At 34.7% G+C, this 26,268-nt stretch overlaps 3 protein-coding genes across 5 annotated transcripts; 1 reads left to right on the forward strand and 2 right to left on the reverse strand.

Annotated features, from left to right (window-relative positions):
* Positions 1 to 1,406: 1,406 nt before the first annotated feature.
* On the forward strand, positions 1,407 to 7,328 carry LOC135136654 (uncharacterized). The gene is made up of 3 exons (XM_064066037.1): positions 1,407 to 1,531; positions 1,590 to 1,740; positions 7,103 to 7,328. The coding sequence occupies exons 1-3, from the start codon at positions 1,450 to 1,452 to the stop codon at positions 7,326 to 7,328; spliced, it is 459 nt and encodes a 152-aa protein (XP_063922107.1). The 5' UTR covers positions 1,407 to 1,449.
* A 38-nt stretch (positions 7,329 to 7,366) lies between these two features.
* Positions 7,367 to 9,302, reverse strand: LOC135136343 (CD63 antigen-like). Of its 3 annotated transcripts, none has more exons than XM_064065577.1 (6): positions 8,825 to 9,302; positions 8,281 to 8,469; positions 8,052 to 8,234; positions 7,955 to 8,000; positions 7,575 to 7,900; positions 7,367 to 7,527 (listed from the first exon to the last, which is right to left on the reverse strand). In XM_064065577.1, exons 1-6 carry the CDS (start codon positions 8,888 to 8,890, stop codon positions 7,462 to 7,464), a joined length of 876 nt encoding a protein of 291 aa, XP_063921647.1. In that variant the 5' UTR covers positions 8,891 to 9,302; the 3' UTR covers positions 7,367 to 7,461. The 3 variants fall into 3 exon arrangements, with proteins under 3 accessions (XP_063921647.1, XP_063921646.1, XP_063921644.1); XM_064065576.1 differs by having other exon boundaries at positions 7,575 to 8,000; positions 8,825 to 9,085; positions 9,140 to 9,295; XM_064065574.1 differs by having other exon boundaries at positions 7,575 to 8,000; positions 8,825 to 9,295.
* Positions 9,303 to 20,189: 10,887 nt separating this feature from the next.
* Positions 20,190 to 26,200, reverse strand: LOC135136649 (CD63 antigen-like). The gene is made up of 5 exons (XM_064066032.1): positions 25,956 to 26,200; positions 20,980 to 21,168; positions 20,759 to 20,929; positions 20,480 to 20,713; positions 20,190 to 20,428 (listed from the first exon to the last, which is right to left on the reverse strand). The coding sequence occupies exons 1-5, from the start codon at positions 26,022 to 26,024 to the stop codon at positions 20,363 to 20,365; spliced, it is 729 nt and encodes a 242-aa protein (XP_063922102.1). The 5' UTR covers positions 26,025 to 26,200; the 3' UTR covers positions 20,190 to 20,362.
* Positions 26,201 to 26,268: the final 68 nt, after the last annotated feature.

Raw genomic sequence — 26,268 nt, forward strand, 5'->3', positions numbered from 1 at the left:
TCCCTACAAAAATTTACCATTTTAAACATGTTTTCAGTTTCTTGTTGTGAAAAGATGATTATTTATATAAAGCAAAGACAGAGGCAAAATATAAGCCCCGCCCACCCACCCTGTCTCAATTGTGATGAATTTTTCTATTCGTCGTGCGTCGGGCGGGAGGAGCTTAACTACAAAATCCTAATTTCTCTAGAAGAAATTATCCTGTGAAACATGTTTTTAAGTATCGTGTTGTTCAAAGGAAACTATACGTATAAGTTGAGAAAATAAAAGTCCAAGTTTAAGGACCACCCATTCGCCCCGATCTCAATTGTGTTGAAATTGTCATTTGTTGACAAACCGAGGGGTGGGGCATAATTGAAACATTCAATTTCCCTACAAAAATTTAGTGTTTTAAACATATTTTGAGTTTCTTGTCATGAAAAGAAAACTATGTATGTTAAGAAAAACAGAGGCAAAGTATAAGCCCCGCCCACCCACCTTGTCTCAATTGTGATGAATTTTTCTATTCGTCGTGCGTCGGAGCTTAATTACAGAATCCTTATTTGTCTACAAGAAATTAAATACAATGTGAAATATGTCTTTAAAAATCGTGTTCAAAGAAAAAAAGTAAAAAAAAAATATATATATATATATATATAGAAACTAAATGTCAAAGATTAAGCCACACCTATACCCGCCCCGATCTCAATTGGGATGAATTTTTCCTTCGTTGTCAGACCGAGGGATGGGGCAGAATCGTAAAATCTATATTTTCCCACAAAAATGTACTGTTTTAAAAGTGTTTTAAGTTTCTTCTTATGCAAAAAAGACTATGTATAATAAGAAAAACGGAGAAAAAATATAAGCCCCGCCCACCCACCCTGTCACAGTTGTTATATATTTTCTATTCGTCATGAGCCGGGAGGCGGAGCTTAATTCCCAAACCTGAGTTCTCTCCAGGAATTACCATGTGAAACAAGTTCTTAACTAATTGTATTGTTCAAAGAAAACTCTAGATATGTAATAATGAAGTTTTCATTCGTTGCCAGATATAGGGGCGAAGCCTAATTGTAAAATCCATATTTTATTACAAAAATTTACCATTTTAAATGTGTTTTACGTTTCTAAAACTAAAAAAATCCTTACAATTGAAACAGGGTGGGTGGGCGGGGTTTATGTTTTGTTTTTTTTCTTAATACACATGATATTCTTTGAACAACCCGATACTCAAAAACATGGTTTTAATTTCTTGTGAAGAAATAAGTATTTTGCAGTTAAGCTTCGCCCTCTTGCTTCACGACGAAAAAAAAAATCACCACAATAGAGATAGGGCGGGTGGGCGGGCTAACTTTTGCCTTTTTGTTTTAATATGTGTAGACTTCTTTTCACAACTTAGTTTCTGACAGTGAATGAGTTTTGTAGATTGTGGAATTGTCGGTGCTGGATAATTACAAAACCCCTGGTGAAAAAATGAATTGTTTGTGTACCACGTACGACTTGGTTTTTGCTGAAATTAAAACGGCGATGGTAGCGGTGATTTCGCAGAATTCTGGTACAACGAATTCGTATTTTTTTTTTTTTTGTATTTAATAATAGTCAGTTTGTTCTAGAAAAAGAGAATGAAATTCCTGTGATTGACAACAGAGACATTTTGCCGGTATTGATGGTCGTTATAATCAAATCTAAGTTGTCGCACGTTTTTAGTAATTTATTTTACGTTAAATCGTTTTATCATACAATGGACGATAATCGTGTAATCAGGTAAGCTCACCGAAGAACAATAACAACTAGTTAGATCGGGCTTTGTCGATCTTTGTAGCAACCCCGGAGCTACGGGGGGGGGGTGGCAAGAGGGGGCCGAGCCCCCCCTAGCAGTTGTGGTTGCCCCCCCTGGAAGACTTATACATTATAAATTTCAAATTAGTAATAAAATTTCAATATAATGCCGATTGCCGAAGCATATTAACTGGCCCCACCCGCCCCACCTTTATTTTCGTACAGGGTATATTATTTGGCAATATCACCTTACCATTGATGTTGACCGTATAAAAACATGAACATGTCACATTTTATTCCATAGCCTTGAGAAAAGTCAAAAATATTATATGAATTTTCTAAAAATTGAGCTTTTATTGAAATGGACAAAAAATAGACAAAAAATTCTGAGATGTAGATCTCGATGAGCTTAATCAAAAAACATAAGGTCTTGATGGTCCCAGACCAAGATTTTTCAAAAATTCGGTTCCAAAGTCGACATTTCAAAATTTCTGAAAAATTACATTTCTTTTGGCGGCTCTGGAAAAATTGTACGAATTTTCGAAAAAATAAAACCAAAAAAAAAAACATTTGGAGATCGAAATCAATAAAAAGATCCCTTCTGCTAGTTTTCGAAAATGCGTGGGAAAAGTCAAATTTTTTTATAGATTTTCAAAAATTGAGCTTTTGTTGAAATTGGCTGAAAATCTACAAAAAATTCTGAGATGTAGATCTCGACGAGTTTAGTCAAAAAACATAAGGTCTTGCTGCTATTCGGTTTCCAAGTCGAATTTTTAAAATTTCTCAAAAATTATACTCCTATTTCTTTTGACGATTCTAGAAAAATTTTACAAATTTTCGATCAAATAAAACCAAAAACAACATCTGAAGATTGAAATAAATAAAAGAATGACTTTCGGTAATTTTTGGAAATGCTAAGAAAAGTCAAAATTTATTTAGTTTTCAAAAATTGAGCTTTTGTTAGAGTTGACAAAAAATTCTGAAATATAGATCTCGATAAGCTTAATCGAAAAACATGTTCATGCTCCCGGAGCAAAATTTACGAAATATTGGGTTCTACCTAAAATTTCTAAAAAATCTCAAAAGTGACTTAAAAAAAAGTTATTTCTTTATGCGATTGTGGAAAAATTCGACGAAATATCAAAAAAATAAAACCAAAAATAACATCTGTAGATCGAAATCAATAAAGAGATCCCTTTTGCTAATTTTCGAAGATGCTTGGGAAAAGTCAAAAAATGTATATGGATTTTCAAAAATTGAGCTTTTGTTGAAATTAACAAAAAATCAACAAAAAATTCCGAGATGTAGATCTCGATGAGCTTAATCCAAAAACATAAGGTCTTGATGGTCCCAGACCAAGATTTTCGAAAAATTCGGTTTCAAAGTCGACATTTCAAATTTTCTCAAAAATTACATTTCTTTTGGCGGCTTTGGAAAAATTGTACAAATTTTCGAGAAAATAAAACCAAAAACAACATTTGGAGATCGAAATCGATAAAGAGATCCCTTTTGCTAATTTTCGAAAACGGTTGGGAAAAGTCATAAACATTTTATAGATTTTCAAAAATTTAGCTTTTGTTGAAGTTGACTAAAAATCCACAAAAAAATCTGAAGTGTTGATCTCAATCAAAAAACACAAGGTCTAGATGGTCCCAGATCAAGATTTTCGAAACATTCGGTTTCAAAGTTCAAAAATTATATTTCGTTTGGCGATTGCTGAAAAATTTTACGACTTTTCAACCAAATAAAACCAAAAACAACATCTGGAGATCGAAATCAATAAAGGAATCCCTTTTGGTAATTTCGAATGTGCTTGAAAAAAGTCAAAAATTTGATACAGGTTCTCAAAAATTGCCATATTTCTCCCGTCGATTCTGGAAAAAAAGTTAGAATTTTCAAAAAAATTGAATCCAAAACGATATCTGGAAATCGAGATGAACAAAGGAATCTCTTTTGGTAATTTTCGAAAATGCTTGGGAAAAGCCAAAAATTTTATATGGGTTCTCAAAAATTGAACTTTCGTAAAAGTTGACAAAAAATTCTGAAATATAGATTTGGACGAGCTTAAAAAAACATGACAAGTTCATGGTTCCGGATCAAAATTTTCGAAATTCTCGGTTTCGAGCTCGAATTTTCAAAATTTCTCAAAAATTACCATATTTCTTTTGGCGATTGTGGAAAAATTGTACGAATTTTCGAAAAAATAACCAAAAACAACATCTGGAGATCGAAATCAATAAAGGAATCCCTTTTGGTAATCTCGAACGTGCTTAAAAAAAAGTCAAAAATTTGATACAGGTTCTCAAAAATTGCCATATTTCTTCCGTCGATTCTGGAAAAATTGTAAGAATTTTCAAAAAAATTGAGTCCAAAACGATTTTTGGAAATCGAGATGAACAAAGGAGTCTCTTTTGATAATTTTTGAAAATGCTTGGGAAAAGTCAAAAATTTTATATGGGTTTTCAAAAATTGAACTTTCGTAAAAGTTGACAAAAAATTCTGAAATATAGATTTGGACGAGCTTAAAAAAACATGACAGGTTCATGGTTCCGGATCAAAATTTTCGAAATACTCGGTTTCGAGCTCGAATTTTCAAAATTTCTCAAAAATTACCATATTTCTTTTGGCGATTGTGGAAAAATTGTACGCATTTTCGAAAAAACAACCAAAAACAACATCTGGAGATCGAAATCAATGAAGGAATCCCTTTTGGTAATCTCGAACGTGCTTGAAAAAAAGTCAAAAATTTGACACAGGTTCTCAAAAATTGCCATATTTCTCCCGTCGATTCTGGAAAAAAAGTTAGAATTTTCAAAAAAATTGAATCCAAAACGATATCTGGAAATCGAGATGAACAAAGGAATCTCTTTTGGTAATTTTCGAAAATGCTTGGGAAAAGCCAAAAATTTTATATGGGTTTTCAAAAATTGAACTTTCGTAAAAGTTGACAAAAAATTCTGAAATGTAGATTTCGACGAGCTTAAAAAAACATGACAGGTTCAAGGTTCCGGATCAAAATTTTCGAAATACTCGGTTTCGAGCTGGAATTTTCAAAATTTCTCAAAAATTACCATATTTCTTTTGGCGATTATGGAAAAATTGTACGAATTTTCGAAAAAACAACCAAAAACAACATCTGGAGATCGAAATCAATAAAGGAATCCCTTTTGGTAATTTCGAATGTGCTTGAAAAAAGTCAAAAATTTGATACAGGTTCTCAAAAATTGCCATATTTCTCCCGTCGATTCTGGAAAAAAAGTTAGAATTTTCAAAAAAATTGAATCCAAAACGATATCTGGAAATCGAGATGAACAAAGGAATCTCTTTTGGTAATTTTCGAAAATGCTTGGGAAAAGCCAAAAATTTTATATGGGTTTTCAAAAATTGAACTTTCGTAAAAGTTGACAAAAAATTCTGAAATATAGATTTCGACGAGCTTAAAAAAACATGACAGGTTCAAGGTTCCGGATCAAAATTTTCGAAATACTCGGTTTCGAGCTGGAATTTTCAAAATTTCTAAAAAATTACCATATTTCTTTTGGCGATTATGGAAAAATTGTACGAATTTTCGAAAAAACAACCAAAAACAACATCTGGAGATCGAAATCAATAAAGGAATCCCTTTTGGTAATTTCGAATGTGCTTGAAAAAAGTCAAAAATTTGATACAGGTTCTCAAAAATTGCCATATTTCTCCCGTCGATTCTGGAAAAAAAGTTAGAATTTTCAAAAAAATTGAATCCAAAACGATATCTGGAAATCGAGATGAACAAAGGAATCTCTTTTGGTAATTTTCGAAAATGCTTGGGAAAAGCCAAAAATTTTATATGGGTTTTCAAAAATTGAACTTTCGTAAAAGTTGACAAAAAATTCTGAAATATAGATTTCGACGAGCTTAAAAAAACATGACAGGTTCAAGGTTCCGGATCAAAATTTTCGAAATACTCGGTTTCGAGCTGGAATTTTCAAAATTTCTCAAAAATTACCATATTTCTTTTGGCGATTATGGAAAAATTGTACGAATTTTCGAAAAAACAACTAAAAACAACATCTGGAGATCGAAATCAATAAAGGAATCCCTTTTGGTAATTTCGAATGTGCTTGAAAAAAGTCAAAAATTTGATACAGGTTCTCAAAAATTGCCATATTTCTCCCGTCGATTCTGGAAAAAAAGTTAGAATTTTCAAAAAAATTGAATCCAAAACGATATCTGGAAATCGAGATGAACAAAGGAATCTCTTTTGGTAATTTTCGAAAATGCTTGGGAAAAGCCAAAAATTTTATATGGGTTTTCAAAAATTGAACTTTCGTAAAAGTTGACAAAAAATTCTGAAATATAGATTTCGACGAGCTTAAAAAAACATGACAGGTTCATGGTTCCGGATCAAAATTTTCGAAATACTCGGTTTCGAGCTGGAATTTTCAAAATTTCTCAAAAATTACCATATTTCTTTTGGCGATTATGGAAAAATTGTACGAATTTTCGAAAAAACAACCAAAAACAACATCTGGAGATCGAAATCAATAAAGGAATCCCTTTTGGTAATTTCGAATGTGCTTGAAAAAAGTCAAAAATTTGATACAGGTTCTCAAAAATTGCCATTTTTCTTTCGTCGATTCTGCAAAAAATGTAAGAATTTTCAAAAAAATTGAATCCAAAACGATTTTTGGAAGAAATCGAGATGAACAAAGGAATTCTTTTGGTAATTTTCGAAAATGCTTGGGAAAAGTCAAAAATTTTATATGGGTTTCCAAAAATTGAGCTTTTGTTAAAGTTGACAAAAAATTCTGAAATACACATCTCGATGAGTTTAAAAAAACATGACGAGTTCATGGTTCCGTACCAAAATTTTCGAAATATTTGGTTTCGAAGTCGGATTTTTAAAATATGTACTAAACATGCAAAAAAATAAACTCAAACAAATTGGATGTTACCTATATGGTCACTACACAAATTTTTGGATGCAGTACAGCTGTTTGTGAATCTACATTCTCTGTTTTAACCAGCATTTTAACCAAGTACCGTACTAATTTTTTGGACTTCGACAGGTTTTTACGAAAATTTAGCGTGAAAAATCGACGTTTCCAATTATTTTAATGTTCTTTCAAATATAAAAACTCAGAAAAAATAAAGTAGTTATCTGAGTGTATTATTAAAATATAAATATTTACATGAAGCCCCCTCTGTTGACAAACTTGCCCCCCCTGAATAAGTTTTCTAGCTACGGGGCTGCTTTGTAGTCATTGTTTAGGCGCCGGTTTTCAAATTCCGGTCAATGCGAACTGTACACGTCGCCGGTTGTGATTGGCTGGAATTTGAAAAGTGGCGCCAATGATCGTTGTTTCAGCGACATTTTTCGTTCGTTTGAGAAGGCGGTGCACGAAGTGGCTAAAACAGACACGCGAGACGTGCAACCAGGGGCTGCTAAAATGATACAAAGCATAGATCTGGAGGAATACATGAAGATAACTCTGTCTGACGAAGATCAATCACGAAGAACTCTAGTGGATGAAGCCAACCACCGCGCGTTGAATTTAATAACAAAATCTACCGTTGATCACGACTTTGTTTAATACGATATTTGTATGTAACTGTGTAATTAATAAAACAATTTTAAAGGAATGTAACAACACATTTAATAACATAAACATAAGAAACTATGTACATGTAAGATATTTTGATACAAATAGAGTCAGATGCATACTTTTACGTACTGTGGAAGCCGTGTTTCAGCTGCTTGGATAAATGGCAGGCGAAGATTACACCGAAGAGCTAAAAATAATACGTTTAGAGCGAATTAAGTGGTGTTGGGTAAGTACCTGGATGAAAGCTATGGCTAGTCCGACTCCTCCTATTGTGACAGCGTGGTCCTTCAAGTAGTCACCGAAACCTTCTACACATCCTATTTTGAAATATGTAGCGGTGTCGGTGTTGTCTATGTTGCAGGTGATTGTTCCTGCTGTTCCAGGTTTGCTTACGCAACAGCTTGAGGGCAGGTCGCCCTTATTCCTTGGACTTAGTAATCTTAACGCTGTGGGTGTTGTAGGTGTTGTGCTGTCTGGTGATACTGATGGAACTGTTGTTGTAACACTTGAATTAGTTGTTGTTGGCGTTGTTGCCGAGTTATTTGTAGAGGTTGTAGTCACTGTAGTTGCAGGTGAACTTGCTGTAGTAATAGGTGCGGATGTTGTAGTATTACCTTTATCTATCCAGTCCTTAGGTCCAGCTGCACCACAACACTTGAACTAAAATTTTCTTAAACGTGGCTTAAAGTCGTTAGTGAGGACGATACTTACTTGGGACTGGATTTTGTCCCACATGTACGTCTGGGGGTTTGGTTTGGGGTTATTAAACTCGTAATCTTGCGTGCTTTGTTGTAGTTCCTCGGTTAAGAAATCGATGGTTTTATCTCTCAACACGTAGCCAGCAATTCCAGCGGAGAATTCCATGATGAAAATGACGGATAATAAAATGGAAAACTATAAAAGGGGATTGTATACAGTCGCTTCGATTAATAATACTCACGATAAATATCATAAACCAGCTCTCGCGAATAGCGCCACAGCATCCAAAGAACGAAATGAAGAAGATTAGGGAACCGATGGCTATGAGTAAGTTCGGCAAGGAAAAGTAGCTGTCGTTCAAGAAGATGTCATAGTCTGTGTAGTAGGACTTCACCGACACCCCGACTGCTATCATAACAATCCCGGTGATCTGAAATGGAAAAGAGTGTTAAAGATAGTAAATACAGGGTTGCCAAAAATTGTCTAAGACGATTACGGGAATCACCTGTTTCTGATTTGGCGGTCATCATTGTTTACGCGAATTCTTACATATGGGTTCATTTTCACCTTGGTAAAGGTTGGATTAGTAGCGATTAGTTAAGTAAACAAGCGTAATCCTGCATCCCGCTTGTATTTCAAGCTCAAGCTATGACTTAAGTTATCGCCGCTATCCAATAGTTGCCAGCTCATTCGCAGGTGTTATTGTCGTCGCTATCTTATCTCTACTGCGCCTCATTTCCGACATACCTCACTTAAATCCCCCAACCCCGAAAACTCAGACTCACCACGAACAGCAAGTTGAAGACGAACAGCACATACTTGATGACCCGGTTGCTCCAGTTGAGATTCATCTTCAGGTTTCTTGTAATTCAAACACGTGCCACGAATTTTCTTCGCTTGTAGCGAGTCAGAGGTACGAACGCGTCTGATAGTTTTTACGTGGATCGGTTTAGGGTGCCTCAGCAAATGATTCCGGATCAACTGATAACATTATCGTGTCAACAACACAACACAATCCGCAGACGTGGCCATACTTATCTTTTCACCTATGATATGCGAGCATTGTTAAAACTGGAACACGCTTTACTTCACCCACTTACTATTCGGATCCGATACACCAATCGCAGTGAAAACGCGGCCTGGTACAGGTTACATCAGCGTTTGCCGCTTGGATCACCAGAAATCGGCAATTATTTGGTCGCGGCCTTGGGGTTTCACGTTCGAATGGTAATGAGTGCACCGGGAAAAGTACCTGGAGGGGCTACGAGGTAGTGATAAGGAGGCGCGGACTTATCGGCTGCCGGTTCACGAACAAGTTCAATAATAGACGTAAGGAAGCCATATGGGGCCGGAGATGTTTATTTTGTGAGCTGGGGATTGTTTGTGCGAAGATTTTATTTTGAGGATGACAGCATGTTTGGGCGAAGTTTATTTTAATTATAACGTAGGCGAAAGGATAGTGCTGCTTTCGAAGCGAAGAACTTTCAAATTTAATCAGGAGAAAACGGACGACGGCTGCATCACCCAGAAACTTCGTTATGAAAGTTTACGATAGAAATATCAGTTGTGATTGTAACTGTTATTTACATTACAAATGACGGGGCGAATTCATGGCATGACTAACACGATGTACCGCAATGACCATCCGGACATTGGATGCCGGCAACTTGCGCATCATTGTATTTTTTTATTTGAAAATGAATCAGCGTGACCACGAATGTTATCAGTTAATAATAATTAATACGAGTAATTGTTTTGAGTCATGACGCTATTTTTTTAAGTACTTAATAGATACTTCAGCTGTAGATCTTTTTACACTGATGATTATAATCCACGACACCAAAGGAATTTAATTTTAGTGATAACAGCATAAATAAAAATGTTAGATAATTTATGCAATACTTTCTTCACACTCAGAACGATGATCTGACGTGCTTATCAGGTCAGGTTCGGTCAGGTCAGATTGCTTTTTGCTTTACCACTTTAAACATGTTTTAAGTTTCTTCTTGTAAAAAAAGAACTGCGTATATTAAGCAAATCAGAGACAAAATATTAAACCCCACCCACCCACCCTATCTCTAATGTGATCATTTTTTCTATTCGTGGTGAGTCAAGGGGCGGAGTTTAACTGCAAAATCTTTATTCTCTACAGAAATTTATCCTGTGCATATGTTTTTAAATTGTAATGAATTTGTCATTTGTTGCCAAACCGTGAGGCGGAGCATAATTGCAAAAATCAATTTCCCTATAAAAATTTACCTTTTTAAATATATTTTGAGTTTCTTGTTGTGAAAAGATGATTATTAAACAAAAAACAGAGGAAAATATAAGCCCCGCCCACCCACCCTGTCTCAATTGTGATGAATTTTTCTATTAGTCGTGCGTCGGGCGGGCGGAGTTTAACTACAAAATCTTTATTTCTTTGGAAAAAATTATCCTGTGAAACATGTTTTTAAGTATCGTGTTGTTCAAAGGAAACTATACGTATATGTTTAGAAAATAAAAGTCAAAGTTTAAGGACCACCCATTCGCCCCGATCTCAATTGTATTGAAATTGTCATTTGCTGACAAACCGAGGGGTGGGGCATAATTACAAAAATCAATTTTCCTACAAAAGTTTACCATTTTAAACATGTATTGAGTTTCTTGTCATGAAAAGAAAACTATGTATGTTAAGAAACACAGAGGCAAAGTATAAGCCCCGCCCACTCACCCTGTCTCAATTGTGATGAATTTTTCTATTCGTCGTGCGTCGGGAGGGCGGAGCTTAATTTTACAGAATCCTTATTTCTCTACAATGTGAAATATGTTTTTAAGAATCGTGTTCAAAAGGAACTAAATATATATTTAGAAACTAAAGGTGTAAGATTAAGCCCCACCTATACCCGCCCCTACCTCAATTGTGATGAATTTTTCATTCGTTGGCAAGGCGAAGGGCGGAGCAGAATTGCAAAATTCAATTTCCCTACAAAATTTAGTGTTGTAAACATGTTTTGAGTTTCTTGTTATGAAAAGAAGACTGTGTATATTAAGAAAAACAGAGGCAAAATATAAGCCCCGCCCACCCACCCTGTCTCAATTGTGATGAATTTTTCTATTCGTCGTGCGTCGAGAGGGCGGAGTTTAATTACAGAATCCTTATTTCTCTACAATGTGAAATTTATTTTTAAAAATCGTGTTCAAAAGGAACTAAATAAATATTTAGAAACTAAAGGTGTAAGATTAAACCCCACCTATAACCGCCCCGATCTCGATTGTAATGAATTTGTCATTTGTTGGCAAACCGAGAGGCGGAGCATAATTGCAAAAATCAATTTCCCTAAAAAAATTACCATTTTAAACATGTTTTGATTTTCTTGTTGTGAAAAGATGATTATTTATATAAAGCAAAGACAGAGGCAAAATATAAGCCCCGCCCACCCACCCTGTCTCAATTGTGATGAATTTTTCTATTCGTCGTGCGTCGGGCGGGCGGAGTTTAACTACAAAATCTTTATTTCTTTGGAAAAAATTATCCTGTGAAACGTGTTTTTAAGTATCATGGTGTTCCAAGGAAACTATACCTATATGTTTAAAAAATAAAAGTCAAAGTTTAAGGACCACCCATTCGTCCCGATCTCAGTTGTGTTGAAATTGTCATTTGTTGACAAACCGAGAGGTGGGGCATAATTGAAACATTCAATTTCCCTACAAAAATTTAGTGTTTTAAACATATTTTGAGTTTCTTGTCATGAAAAGAAAACTATGTATATTAAGAAAAACAGAGGCAAAGTATAAGCCCCGCCCACCCACCCTGTCTCAATTGTGATGAATTTTTCTATTCGTCGTGCGTCGGGAGGGAGGAGCTTAATTACAGAATCCTTATTTCTCTACAAGAAATTAAATACATTATGAAATATGTCTTTAAAAATCGTGTTCAAAGAAAAAAAGTAAAAAAAATATATATATAGAAACTAAACGTCAAAGATTAAGCCACACCTATACCCGCCCCGATCTCAATTGGGATGAATTTTTCATTCGTTGTCAGACCGAGGGATGAGGCAGAATTGCAAAATCTATATTTTCTCACAAGAATGTGCCGTTTTAGACGCATTTTAAGTTTCTTCTTATGAAAAGAAGACTACGTATATTAAGGAAAACAGAGAAAAAATATAAACCCCGCCCACCCACCCTGTCACAGTTGTTATACATTTTCTATTCGTCATGAGCCGGGAGGCGGAGCTTAATTGCCAAACCTGATTTCTCTCAAGGTATTACCATGTGAAACAAGTTCTTAAGTAATTGTATTTTTCAAAGAAAACTATAAATATATAATAATGAAGTTTTCATTCGTTGCCAGATATAGGGGCGGAGCCTAATTGTAAAATCCATATTTTATTACAAAAATTTACCATTTTAAATGTGTTTTACGTTTCTAAGATTAAAAAAATCCTTACAATTGAGACAGGGTGGGTGGGCGGGGTTTATATTTACCGATACTCAAAAACATGTTTTTAATTTCTTGTAAAGAAATACGTATTTTGCAGTTAAGCTTCTCCCTCTTGCTTCACGACGAATAAAAAAAATCATCACAATAGAGACAGGGTGGGTGGGCGGGCTTACATTTTGCCTTTTTGTTTTAATATGTGTAGACTTCTTTTCCCAACATGAAACTTAAAACATGTTTAAAATGGAAAATTTGTATAAGGAAATATCGATTTTGCAATTAGGCTCCGCCCCATAATTGCAAAATCCATATTTCCTTGCAAAATTGTACCATTTTAACTGTTTTAAGTTTTTTGTTGTAAAAAATATAAGCCCCGCCCACCCACCCTATCTCAATTCTGATGATTTTTTTTTATTCGTCGTAAGCCGGGGGGCGGAGCTTAATTGGAAACTACTTACCCTGTGAAATATGTTCTTAAGTAATCGTGTTAATTAAAAAAGAAAACCAAAAGAGAAGCCCCACCCACCCACCCGATCTCAATTGTGATGAATTTTTCATTCGTTGTCAGACGGAGGGGCGGAGCTTAATTGCAAAATCGATATTTCCCTACACAAATTTACCATTTTAAACATGTTTTAAGTTTCTTATTTGGAAAAGATGATCACACATCTTAAGAGAAAATGTACATGAAATGAAAATCATGTTTTTGAGTATCGTGTTGTTCAAAGAATCCTATGTCTATCAAGAAAAAAACAAGCCAAAAATTAACCCCAGCCCATTTCCATTCCAAGCTCAATTGAGATGAATTTAGAATTTCTCATTCGTTATCAGACCGAGGGGCGGAGCATAATTGCAAAATTCGTATTTCCCCACAAAAATTACTGTTTTAAGTTTCTTGTCATGAAAACAAGACTACATATATTAAGCAAAACAGAGGTAAAATATAAGCCCCGCCCACCCGCCCTATCTCGATTCTGATGATTTTTTTTATTCGTCGTAAGGCGAGGGACGGAGCTTAATTGTAAAATCCTTATTTTTCTACGACAAATTGAATGCGAAATATGTTCTAAAGTAATAATTTTGCGGTTAAACTCCACCCCCTTGGTTCACGGCGAATAAAAAAAATCATCACAATAGAGACAGGGCGGGTGGGCGGGCTTACATTTTGTCTTTTTGTTTTAATATGTGTAGACTTTTTTTCACAACATGAAACTTAAAACACCTTTAAAATGGAAAGTTGGTATAAGGAAATATAGATTTTGCAATTAGGCTCCGCCCCATAACTGACAAATCCACATTTCCTTGTAAAAATAATAATAATAATAATAATAATTTATTTACGGAATATAACTCCACTTTACAAATAAAGGAAAAAAAAAACAGTGTTTCTTGATTCCACGATACAGTACAATATTAATACAAATTAAACAAATAAAAAGTTGAAAATTAAACTAAATAAGATTACATATTATAATAATAATAAACCGACACATCATTTTTAAATTTCAGCCTACTAGAATCAAAGATTGAGATTCGAATGCGGCAGGAATATTCATTAGCTTCTTCCATCATTCTTCTTAACGGATGATTTTGAGCCAAAAGTGTTGTTGATGTTGATATTCTAAATATGTTTCGACTTCTTGTTGTACGACTGTCAACTGCAGGGATAAGAAAAGACAATCTGTTCAACAGACTTGGATTGTCAATATGTCCATTAATAATGTCATGAAGAACACAGGCATCAGAAATTTTCCAACGGATAATAAGAGAGTGAATTTGACACTTATCCATAATCCATCGGTAGTCACCCTTAATATGAGAATGACCCATTTTAAATTCCACAGTTCGAAGAAATTTATTTTGTACTCTTTCAAGTCTCTCATAGTCGATTTTATAAAAAGGAAACCAAACAGAAGAGCAATAATCAAAATGCGATCGAACAAGAGAGCAGTAGAGAGATTTTAGGGCCAATGGAGACAGATCTTTACAATGACGCCAAATGAAACCCCACATACTCATGGCTTTATTGTAAATATGGTTATAATGGCTCTTAAATGTAAGGGTCGTATCAAAAATCACCCCCAAATCTTTTATTTCTAAAACTCGTGAGACGGAGACATTGTCTAATTGGTAATCAAAACTGATATGCGATTTGGTTTTATAAAATGATATTACATAGCATTTCTTAATGTTTAAATGAAGACAGTTATTTTGACACCAGTTAAATAATGCAACTAAGTCCAATTGAAGTTGTTTAGCGTCTTGAATGGACCGTATAGTTTTAAATAGTTTCAGGTCATCTGCATACAGTAAATAATTTGAAAAATGGAAACTGCAAGTTAAGTCATTAATAAATAACAAAAAAAGAATGGGTCCACAATGTGTACCTTGTGGAACACCAGAAGATACGCAAAAAGGGGCCGAAATATAATTATAAATTCGTACCTGTTGTTTTCTGTCAACCAGAAAAGAAGATAGCCATTTAATCGTACCTTCTCTAAAACCTAACTTATGTAGCTTTACAATTAGCAATCGATGATTAACCCGATCAAAAGCTTTTGAAAAATCTGTATAAACAGAATCTACTTGCGATCGATTGGCAAATGCTTCATTTAAAAATGATTTGTATTCAAGAAGGTTAGACAATGTTGACCTGTTAGAGAAAAAACCATGCTGACTACTTGAGATAATAGATGCAGATGCCCATCGGAGCTGAATGGATACAATAGCATCAAGTAATTTGGGAATTGCAGATTGGTTGCAGACCCCTCTATAATTGTCCACGTTGTTACGTTGTCCAGATTTGAAGATGGGAATTACATAACTGTTCTTCCATAATTGAGGAAAGACGCCTTCACTGAGTGACGTTTGAAATAAGATAAATAAAGGTAAGCAAAGAGAGAATTTACAGTTTTTTAGAACAATGCTGGGAACACCATCAGGGCCAGGATTACAAGATGACTTCAAAAAGGAAATATGGTTAAAAACATCTGATAAACTAATATATAAGCCAGAATCATTCACTTGAGACGATGAATCAAAACAACAAGCAAAATTCCTCAAGTCATCAACTGCGTAAACAGAAGAAAAATATTGTGCAAAAAGATTAGCCACTTCATCCCCACCTTTTACAGAGTGCTGATCAAGTGTCATTTCAGCAGGAATACTGCTGTCACTCTTCTTTTTGTCACGAACAAATTTCCAGAAAAATTTGGGATTATTAAAAATACTAACATTAACGTTAGATATATACGCAGCATACAGTTGTTCACATAACTGTTTACATCGCGATCTCAAGGATTTAAAATAAATATAATCTTCAAACCTGCCTGATTTTTTATAGATAGAGTGCGCTATGCGTTTATTGCGACAAAGATCTTTCAATTCTTTATCGAACCATACCGGATAATTATTACGAGCATTATGCCTTAATATTTTATGTGGAATAAACTGTTCAAACCCGTTAAAAACTATGTCATAAAAAACTGCCACTTTTTCATCCAAATTAAGACCAAGAAAATAATTATCCCAATTAATCGATGCATAAAATTCATTTAAAGAAATATAGTCACCATTATTAAAGTCAAATATTTGAACTTCAGAGTGAAGCGAAGATGAAGAGGTGCAGGAAATATACCATGAATACGGAGAGTGATGAAGACTTTGAGGAAAAATAGGATCTACAGCAGGCAAAACTGCAAGTGCAACAATATTTGTAAAAATAAGATCAAGAAAAACGTTTCTGCCATTGGGAAATAAATTAACTTGTTTAAGATTCAGAAATGCTGAAGTTGAGTTAATAACGTCATAATATTCATGTTTACTAGTCGATGAATCAAAAAGAATATCATTACCATTCCAGACGAGATGTGGTAAATTAAAATCACCGGCGATGACATAAGATGAATCAGGAAAACGCTCAAAAATTAATTCCAGGTCACTACAATAATCCTCGAAAATACTAAGAGGAGACGCAGGAGGAATATACACACCCCCAACAATCAAATCTAAATCATTATATTTTAAATGAACAAAAATGCTTTCCACAGAAATACTACAAAGAACAGTATGAACACAAAAATCATTCCTGATCGCAATCAACACACCACCACCACGATGTTTACCCGTATAATCAACATTGCGATCAGCACGAAAAATGCTATAATTATTTAAACCCAGTTCTTCGTTGGAAATACTGCTGCAAAGCCAGGATTCCGAAATAATAATAATATCGTAAACACTAGAATTAACCATTAACGAAAATTCCTTTAATTTTGACCTAAGGCCACCAACATTCTGATAGTAAAAGTTTATTACTTTTTTGAAAAACTATTGCGAGATGAACTTGTTTTGGTAATATAAGCTTGATTGTTTTTGTATTTTAAAGTTACGTCCTTCTCACCTTTAGAAACCCTGTCCTTAAATTCACGGCGAATATCATTATTAAAATCACGCTGAAGTTTAGTTAAATCAGGACGAAAGAATTTATCACGATTAGGGTTATTTTTGTTTGAGCGGAGAATGTCTTTAGCCAGATTCTCATTTTCACAAACTATTCTCAAAGGACGAACAGTGTTAGACTTAGGAGGACCAATGCGAATAACTTTTTGAGGATGAGAAATGAAACCCAACGGGGATAAAATAGACATAACCTGTTGCAAATCGTCCGCAACCCTTTGTGCAATCGATGTAGAAGAAGATTCAGGTAAATTAAACAATAGTACATTAGAACTCCGTCTTTTACGCTCCTCAATTTCGGCCACAATCACATTAAGATCAGATGAATTGTTATTAGGCATTGTATTAGACGTCTTAAACGCTGCCCATTCCTCCTGAATTAGTCGTACATTATCCTCAACGGTTGTTAATCTGTCATTGATAGCTTTGAAGTGATTTTCAATAGTTTGTTTAATGTCCTGTTGCACCACACTTAGTTGTTTTATAATGATTTCCTCAATTTTTTCAATTGAGATTATGTTACTAGAAGGCGAGCATTTAGGACAAATCCAAGAAGATTTGTCGTTTATTATTTCAGCTATTTCAGACTCACTCAGTTTTAAACATTTAATATGTGCATGTTTTTTGCATGTACCACATTTTGTAGAAGGAGTCGTAGGGGTGATAGCATTCTCACAAATTAAACATAGAACTGCCATATTAATAGGATAACAAGGAAACAATTCTTCACACCAACGCGGTCCGTCGTGGTGACTGACAGTACTTGACAAACAGACTAGACCAGGGAAGGTAAAACAAAAGAGACAGAGGATACAGCTATATTGTAGCAAAAAGCTAAAGCTAATTAATCAATAAAACCAAGATAACGTTATCACGTGAAAGGGCAAAAAATGCAGAAGCCACGTACAAAATAGAGAAACCCCTTAACTTACGCAATCAAAAGGCGACAACAGTGACACAGGGCGTATATAATCCTAATTTCCAGACACTGTCCAAAATTCAAGAAAAAACAAGGCACTTTAACCACTAAAAATTAATTAAAGAGAGAGTGTCGGTCTTATCACTGCTAATACGCTCTAACCTCTTAACTTGACCATTTTAACCATGGTTTCTTGTTCTGAAAAGATAGCTATGTATACAGCCTGTTATTGAAAGGTACGTACAAAATAAAATGGGCAATTGGTTTCGAAGTATAGGTGCTAAAAGTTAAAAAAAGTTCAGGTAAAAGTGTTCTCCTTTTAGAGATAAAAATTATTAAAATTTATGTCCAAATTCGTTGTACGCCTCTGATAAAAAGATCATCTTTCGTTTCTATAGCAACCTTTAGTCTTGACAAAAGTTTTATTGTTACAGTTGCTAGGATTTACTAAAATAAATTAATTTTACCTACTTATCCTTCAGTAGCGTCTAAAAAGGCTGGCTAAGGGTTAATTTTCCCCTTATAATTTTGATAACACAAAATAAGTTTTTCCGACTTCTTAGACTTCGCAAAGAACTGTCCATTTTGTTGTACGTACCTTTCAATAACACCCTGTATATATTAAGAAAAAAAGGCAAAATATAAGCCCCGCCCACCCACCCTATCTCTATTCTGATGATTTTTTTATTCGTCGTAAGCCGATGGAGGGAGCTTAATTAGAAATTACCATGTGAAATATGTTCTTAAGTAATCGTGTTATACAAAGAAAACTAAAGGTATTAATTAAAAAAGGAAACCAAAAGAGAAGCCCCACCCACCCGCCCCAATCTCAATTGTGATACATTTTTCATTCGTTGTCAGACCAAGGGGCGGAGCCTAATTGCAAAATCGATATTTCCCTACACAAATTTACCATTTTAAACATGTTTTAAGTTTCTTATCGGGAAAAGATGACCACACATATTAAGAGAAAATGTACAAGAAATTAAAAACATGTTTTTGAGTATCGTGTTGTTCAAAGAATCCTATGTATACCTAGAAAAAAACAAGCCAAAAATGAAGCCCAATCCATATCCATCCCATGTTCAATTGTGATGAATTTAGAATTTCTCATTGGTTATCAGACCGAGGGGCGGAGCATAATTGCAAAATCCATATTTCAAGCCAAAAATTTACTGTTTTAAACATGTTTTAAGTGAAAACAAGACTACATATATTAAGCAAAACAGAGGCAAAATATAAACCCCGCCCACCCACCCTATCTCAATTCTGACGATTTTTTTTTATTCGTCGTAAACCGAGGGGCGGAGCTTAATTGTGAAGCCCTTATTTTTCTACGACAAATTAAATGTGAAATAATAAGTAATCAATCAAGTAATAATTTTGCGGTTAAACTGCGCCCTATTGGTTCACGGCGAATAAAAAAAATCATCACAATGGAGATAGGGCGGGTGGGCGGGCTTACATTTTCCCTTTTTTTTTTTTAAACATGAAAGTTTTTATCGTTGGGGGCGGAGCATAATTGCAAAATCCATATTTCTCTACAAAAATTTACCCTTTTAATTTTCTTGTTGGGAAAAGAAAGGATTAATGAAGTTGGCCATGACGATTCTTTCGTAAAGCTTTTTATTTAAAAAACACAATTTGAATGCGAGCGCAGGGAGCACGTTCAGGTGTTATTTAGAAATTACTCGTTAGTGTCCCTGCGAAGATTAATTAAGAAACATTTTTATTGTCTAAAAAATTGAATCCTAACATGTTTGTAATTATCTGTTGGGGAGACTTTAGCGATCTAAACGTGCTCGCTGCGCTCGTATTCTAGGGGTATTTTTTTATTGACAGATTTATTGTTAGTATTACATTTGAACCCAAACGACTTCTCTAATACTTTTTCTTGAATATTTCTGAGACTACACTTTAAAAAAGGATGTTTAAAACGCGAGCGCAGCGGGCATGTTTAGGTTTTATTACAAAATATTACTCTAAACTTATGAAGTTTCTTGATTTGATCAATAAAATCGATTGGATTATTTTTTTTTGAGATGACGTCATCAATTTTTGGGAGGGGATAAAGGAATAAAGTTGGACTAAATTCCAGACTACTATCATACAATTTTAATTTTTTTCCTAAAAATCTGGATGTCAGAGTTGTCAGTTTTGACATGAGCACGCCCAATCAACACAACGTGTTGATTGGTTGAAACGATGACAGCTATTGACTTGATGTCATAAATGTCAATTTGACAATCAGGTATGCCACCATAAAATTTTAAATGTGTTGTGAACCTGACAAAAAAAAATCACAAGCGTTAGTAGTCACTGGGATTAATTATTAAAAGCCACAAAATACAACTACGTATTATTTCATTTATTAAAAAAAAATTCATACACAGTCAATATGAAATAATAAAGGTAAATAAACTATGTTTACTTTAAAGTTACAACGGAGTAGTATTGCTAATTTTCAACTGTAACAAACAAGCATTTTATCAATTTGAAGTTGCTAAAAAAATTACGAAATTAAACTGTTTCGTAGTCACTCTTGATCTGCCTGGATAAGTAGCACGACAGAATAATACCAAGAAGCTGAAATAAAAACCAATTATCCACAAAACCGAAAAACTTCTTCATCTCTACCTGAATAACGGCAAGTGTGATCCCGACGCTCTCAATCGAAGTAGCATGACCTTCAATGTAGTCACTAAAAGCATCCAAACACCCTTGGGCATGAAGTCCCGATGAAGCATCAGTGCACGATACGTTTCCGGTACTTCCAGCGTCGAAAGTGCAGCAAGAAATCGGAATCAACTTATGTGTAGGAGAACTCGGTTTTTCCCAGTCGGTGTAGTTGTGGATACCGCAGCAATTGAACTATTGTATCTAATATTAGCCACGAAAAAAAATCACAAAACTTACATTTCTCTGGACGTTGTCCCACAACTCATTTACTTCAGTATTATTCGTGTATTCCTTCATCGTTTCGTTCAACGCATTCTCGATCAATTCGTCGGTCTTGTGCTTCAGCACCAGGCCACCGATGCCCACCATCACCTCTAGGACGAAGATGACGATGAGCAAGGTGGAGAACTTAAAAATGGGGTTGATTATTGGAGAAAGTAAATTGAGAGGGTGGTTACTGTTAGGGTCATGCAGGCATTTTCTTTGAGGGCGCCGCAGCAGCCGAAGAACGAGATGATGAAAATAATCACTCCGATTACGATCAGGAGGTCGGAAGCGTAGATGTATTTGTCGTCGAGGAACCTGTTGTATTCATGGTAGTAGGCTTTCACTGTAGCACCGACTGACAAAATAATCACACCAGTGAGCTAAAAAAAGACAAATGTATTTTTTATAATTAGTATTAGTATTACTATTATTATTTATTGCTGTTTTCATTCATACTCCCAAAAACACTCATAAATTTGAAGAAATTCGGCAAAAATGTACGAAACCGGCCACCCTGAAAAATTTTGCAAAACAAACTTTAAAAATTATTAATTTAACTAGTGATTGCTATTTTATTAAAAACCCATTCACAAACACGATGTACAAATGAGCAAAAAAAGAAGACAAATAAACACAGAAATAAATTTAATTTAACAAAATAATAAAAACAGGGCGACAATTTGAGAGACAGTATTGTTTTCGCGTGACTTGTAGCTAGTACTTGTCAAGATAAGACTGATTTTGGCAGATGACCCACTCTTCTAAGAAAATAAGGGTGGGTGGGCGGGGCTAGTACTTGTCAAGATAAGACTGATTTTGGCAGATGACTTATTCTTCTAAAAAAATAAAGGCGGGGCGGGTGGGGCTAGTACTTGTTAAAAATTTATTCGAACCGAAATTTTGAAAAACCGAAAAATCAAAAATTGAAAATTAGAAACAAAATTTTCAGATGTTTTAAAGTTACGGTAAACATGGCAAATCCCTGATCAAAATTACTTTTTACTCCCTTCCAAAAATCCGATGGCAAAAAATCAAAAATTGAAAATTAAAAAAAATAAACATATTTTTTCGATATTTTTAAAAATCAAGTAATTGAGAAATCGGAAAACTACCAAAACTGTAAAATTAAAAATTTTTTTCAGTTGCTCTGAGAAATCAAAAATCGAAAGACTGCAAAAAATTGAAAATTTAAAAGGCGAGAAATTGAAAAATTCAAAAGTTGAAAAAACGAAAAACTGAAAAATGCAGTAGTACTCGCTACGAAAAGACTGATTTGGGCAAATGATCTATTCTCTAAGAAAACAAAGGGGGGGGGGGGGGGTGGATGGGACTAACACTTGCCAAATAACCTACCCTCTAAGAAAACAAAAAGCGCATAGGCCAGCCTAGTATTTGCCAAAATAAGACTTATTTTGACAAATGACCTACTATTCTAAGAAAAAGTACTAGCCCCACCCACCCACCCTTTATTTTCTTAGAAGAGTAGGCCATCTGCCAAAATCAGTCTTATCTTGGTAAGTACGAGACTGATTTTTGCAAATGATATATCCTCTAGGAAAATAAGGGTGGGTGGGCGGGGCTAGTACTTGTCAAAATAAGACTGATGTTTGAAGAGTAGGTCATTTGCCAAAGTGAGTCTTATTTTGGCAAATACTAGCCTGGCCTACGCTCCTTTTATTTTCTTAGAGGGTACGTTATTTGGCAAGTACCAGCAAATTTCGACGCATTTTCGACGATTTTCGAAATTTAACTAAATGCTTTTTCTTGTAGATTTCGAGGCGCAGAAGTCACTGAATTTGTATTTTGCCTTTTTTTACTACTTTACACATAATTAAAGTTTCTTCTTATGAAAACAAAACTGCGTATGTTAAGAAAAACAGAGGCAAAATATAAGCCCCGCCCACTCACCCGATCTCTAATGTGATGATTTTTTTCTACCCGTGGTGAGTCCAGGGGCGGAGCTTAACTGCAAAATCTTTATTTCTCTACAAAAAATTATCCTGAGCAACATGTTTTTAAGTATCGTGTTGTTCAAAGGAAACTCGCCCAGATCTCAGTTGTGATGAATTTGTCATTTGTTGTCAAACCGAGGGGCGGAGCATAATTGCAAAAATCAATTTCCCTACAAAAAGTTGCCCTTGATAGTAACTTTGATATTCAACTTTTGCCGTATTTAAAGGGGTTGTAGAAGAAAAGAGGAGGGTTTAAGTTGATTACAACAAAAATTTACCATTTTAAACATGTTTTGAGTTTCTTGTTGTGAAAATATGATTATCCATATAAAGAAAAAACAGAGACAAAATATAAGCCCCGCCCACCCACTCTGTCTCAATTGTGATGAATTTTTCGTCGTGCGTTAGGCGGGCGGAGCTTAACTACAAAATCCTTATTTCTCGGGAAGAAATTATCCTGTGAAACATGTTTTTAAATATGGTGTTGTTCAAAGGAAACTATACCTATAAGTTTAGAGGTTTTGAGTTTCTTGTTATGGAAAGAAGACTATGTATATTAAGAAAAACAGAGGCAAAATATAAGCCCCGCCCACCCACCCTGTCTCAATTGTGATGAATTTTTCTATTCGTCATGAGCCGGGAGGTGGAGTTTAATTCCCAAACCTGAGTGCTTTCAAGGAATTACCATGTGAAACAATTTCTTAAGTAATTGTATTGTTCACAGAAAACTCTAAATATGTAGTAATGAAGTTTTCATTCGTTGCCAGATCTAGGGGCGGAGCCTAATTGTAAAATCCATACTTTATTACAAAAATTTACCATTTTAAATGTGTTTTAAGTTTCTAAGATTAAAAAAATCCTTACAATTGAGACAGGGTGGGCGGGCGGGGTTTATATTGTTTTTTTTTAATACACATGGTATTCTTTGAACAACCCGATAATGAACATGTTTTTAATTTCTTGTTAAGAAATAAGTATTTTGCAGTTAAGCTTCGTACTCTTGGTTCACGACGAATAAAAAAAATCATCACAATAGAGACAGGGCGGGTGGGCGGGCTTACATTTTGCCTTTTTGTTTTAATATGTGTAGACTTTTTTTCACAACATGAAACTTAAAACACCTTGAAAATGGAAAGTTTGTATAAGGAAATATAAATTTTGCTATTAGGCTCCGCCCCATGATTGATAAATCCATATTTCCTTGCAAAAATGTACCATTTTAACCATGGTTTCTTGTTGTGAAAAGATAGCTAGGTATATATATTAAGAAAAAAAAGGCAAAATATAAGCCCCGCCCACCCACCCTATCTCTAGTCTGATATTTTTTATTCGTCGTGAGCCGAGGGGCGGAGCTTAATTAGAAGTTACCATGTGAAATATGTTCTTAAGTAATCGTGTTATACGAAGATAACTAAAGGTATTAATTAAATTATTATTTTTCTATTCGTCGTGAACCGGGAGGCGGAGCTTAATTGCCAAACTAATTTGTCTCAAGGAATTACCATGTAAAACAAGTTCTTAAGTAATTGTATTGTTCAAACAAAACTGTATGCATTAAGTGAAAAAGAAAGCTAAAGATTAAGCCCCACCTATACCGTCCCCAATCTCAATTGTGATTAATTTTTCATTCGTTGCCAGACCGAGGGGCGGAGCATAACGGCAAAACCCATACAAGAATGCGAGCGCAGCGAGCACGTTCAGGTGTTATTAAAAATTACTCGTTAGCGTCCCTGAGAAGCTAAATTATTAATGTTATTGTCTAAAAAAAAGTGAATTTTAAAATGTTTGTTAAACCAAAAGTATAGTCATAATACACATTTTGCATTATTTAGAATTATGAATGGATTAATAAACCTAAAGTAGTCATAATATTTTGCATTATTTAGATAGACAAAATTTTGAGATGACGTCATCAATTTTTGGGAGGGGCTAAACGAATAAAATTTGATGAAATTGCAGAATATTGTCATACAATTTTGAATTTTTTCCCAAAATCTAGATGTCTAGTGTAAAAAATTTGTTTCGTTTTCATTTTTTGGAAAATTTTCACCATTTTTCCACAATTTACAATATGAAATATAACAATTTTTTAGAGTTTCAATATTCACAACGAGTACCATCAGCAATTTTGCCTTTTTTCTGGATATACGGTAACAATCTTTTCACGACAATATATTTAAAACGTTTTGGTAAATTTTTATCGGGAAACATCGATTTTACAATTAAGCTCCGCCCCTCGGTCTGACAACGAATGAAATATTCGTCACAATCGAGATTGGGGCGGGTGGGTGGGGTTTATTTTTTAGATTTGTTTTCTTAACATATGTATAAAATCAGTCCAAGGTGGAGTCCACAATAATATAAAAAATTATATAGTACCAAAATCAAAAAGTAGTCATTGTCAACTCGCTCATCAAACATATTTTCCCAAAAATTATGTTGTTTTAATTGCTTATGCCTATAATCTAAACATCTTTTTAGACCCATTGATTTTTAACCCGAGGCGAAGCCGAGGGTTACCAAAATATTGACTCTGGGTGAAAAAAATCAGACTTTCAATCTGCGTGCGGACTAATTTTGCGGTGCAGAATTCATTTCTGGTATCAGTTGTTGACTATTAATTCTATTTCAATCGAAATTCGTTTCAAAACTCACCTCAAACAATATTTTTGGATTTTACGAATTTATCATTTCAAGATATCGTCTTTCTGTTTATACCATTCTTGGAGTTTTCTGATAATGATAGATAGATTTTATATAGTAATAATAATTGTATAAAAAAATTACCAGTCACTATACAAAGGTGTATCCGCTGCGTCATCGAAATTCTAAGCGTTAACATTTTAACAGATACATGACAGTCCGGTCAAAATAAACCGCAGAGTCCGGCCCTGTCACCCAGACTTGACTTTCGCAGCCGCCAGGGATGCTAATTTAATTATGGCACGGAAGGGCAAAGGTTGCGCAAGATTACCCAACAAAAAATTCACAAACCTAAAAAATAGCTCAAACCCCTCAAGGTTAAACGAGATAATAACGATTATATTATTATTATTATCTGCCAGAACCATCAACATAAATGACTCACAACCGGCACAAAAAAGCAACCTTACAATAACCTTTTCTATCATTAATAGTGTAAACACAACTCCATTCTGACAATGATAACAAAATCCTCGTCAAAGTGACGCAAAACCCGACAAAATCCTACTTACCACAAACAGAAAATTGAAAATAATCAGCACATAGCGCGAATACTTTCGGAAAATACTGTTGCAGTCCATGTTTACACGAAAAATTTCCCAAAAGTTGAAGCCGGTTTATGACACTTCGTAATAATACGCACCTCACTGCTGCTCACACTGCTCAAGCTCGATAACTGCGAGGGTTCTCCGAATAACAACAATAAAAGTCACTCAGCTGGGGTTTCGACGTCGCGTAGAGCACGAGCGCGTCCAGGAATCCGCTGTGCGCATCGATCACATGACGGTGATTGTACCGTATTTAGAATAACCCGAGCAACATAAA

Source organism: Zophobas morio, unplaced genomic scaffold, assembly GCF_036711695.1.
Source record: "Zophobas morio isolate AGI-343-1 ecotype UQ-CSIRO unplaced genomic scaffold, CSIRO_AGI_Zmor_V1 ptg000026l, whole genome shotgun sequence".
NCBI lineage: Eukaryota > Metazoa > Arthropoda > Insecta > Coleoptera > Tenebrionidae > Zophobas > Zophobas morio.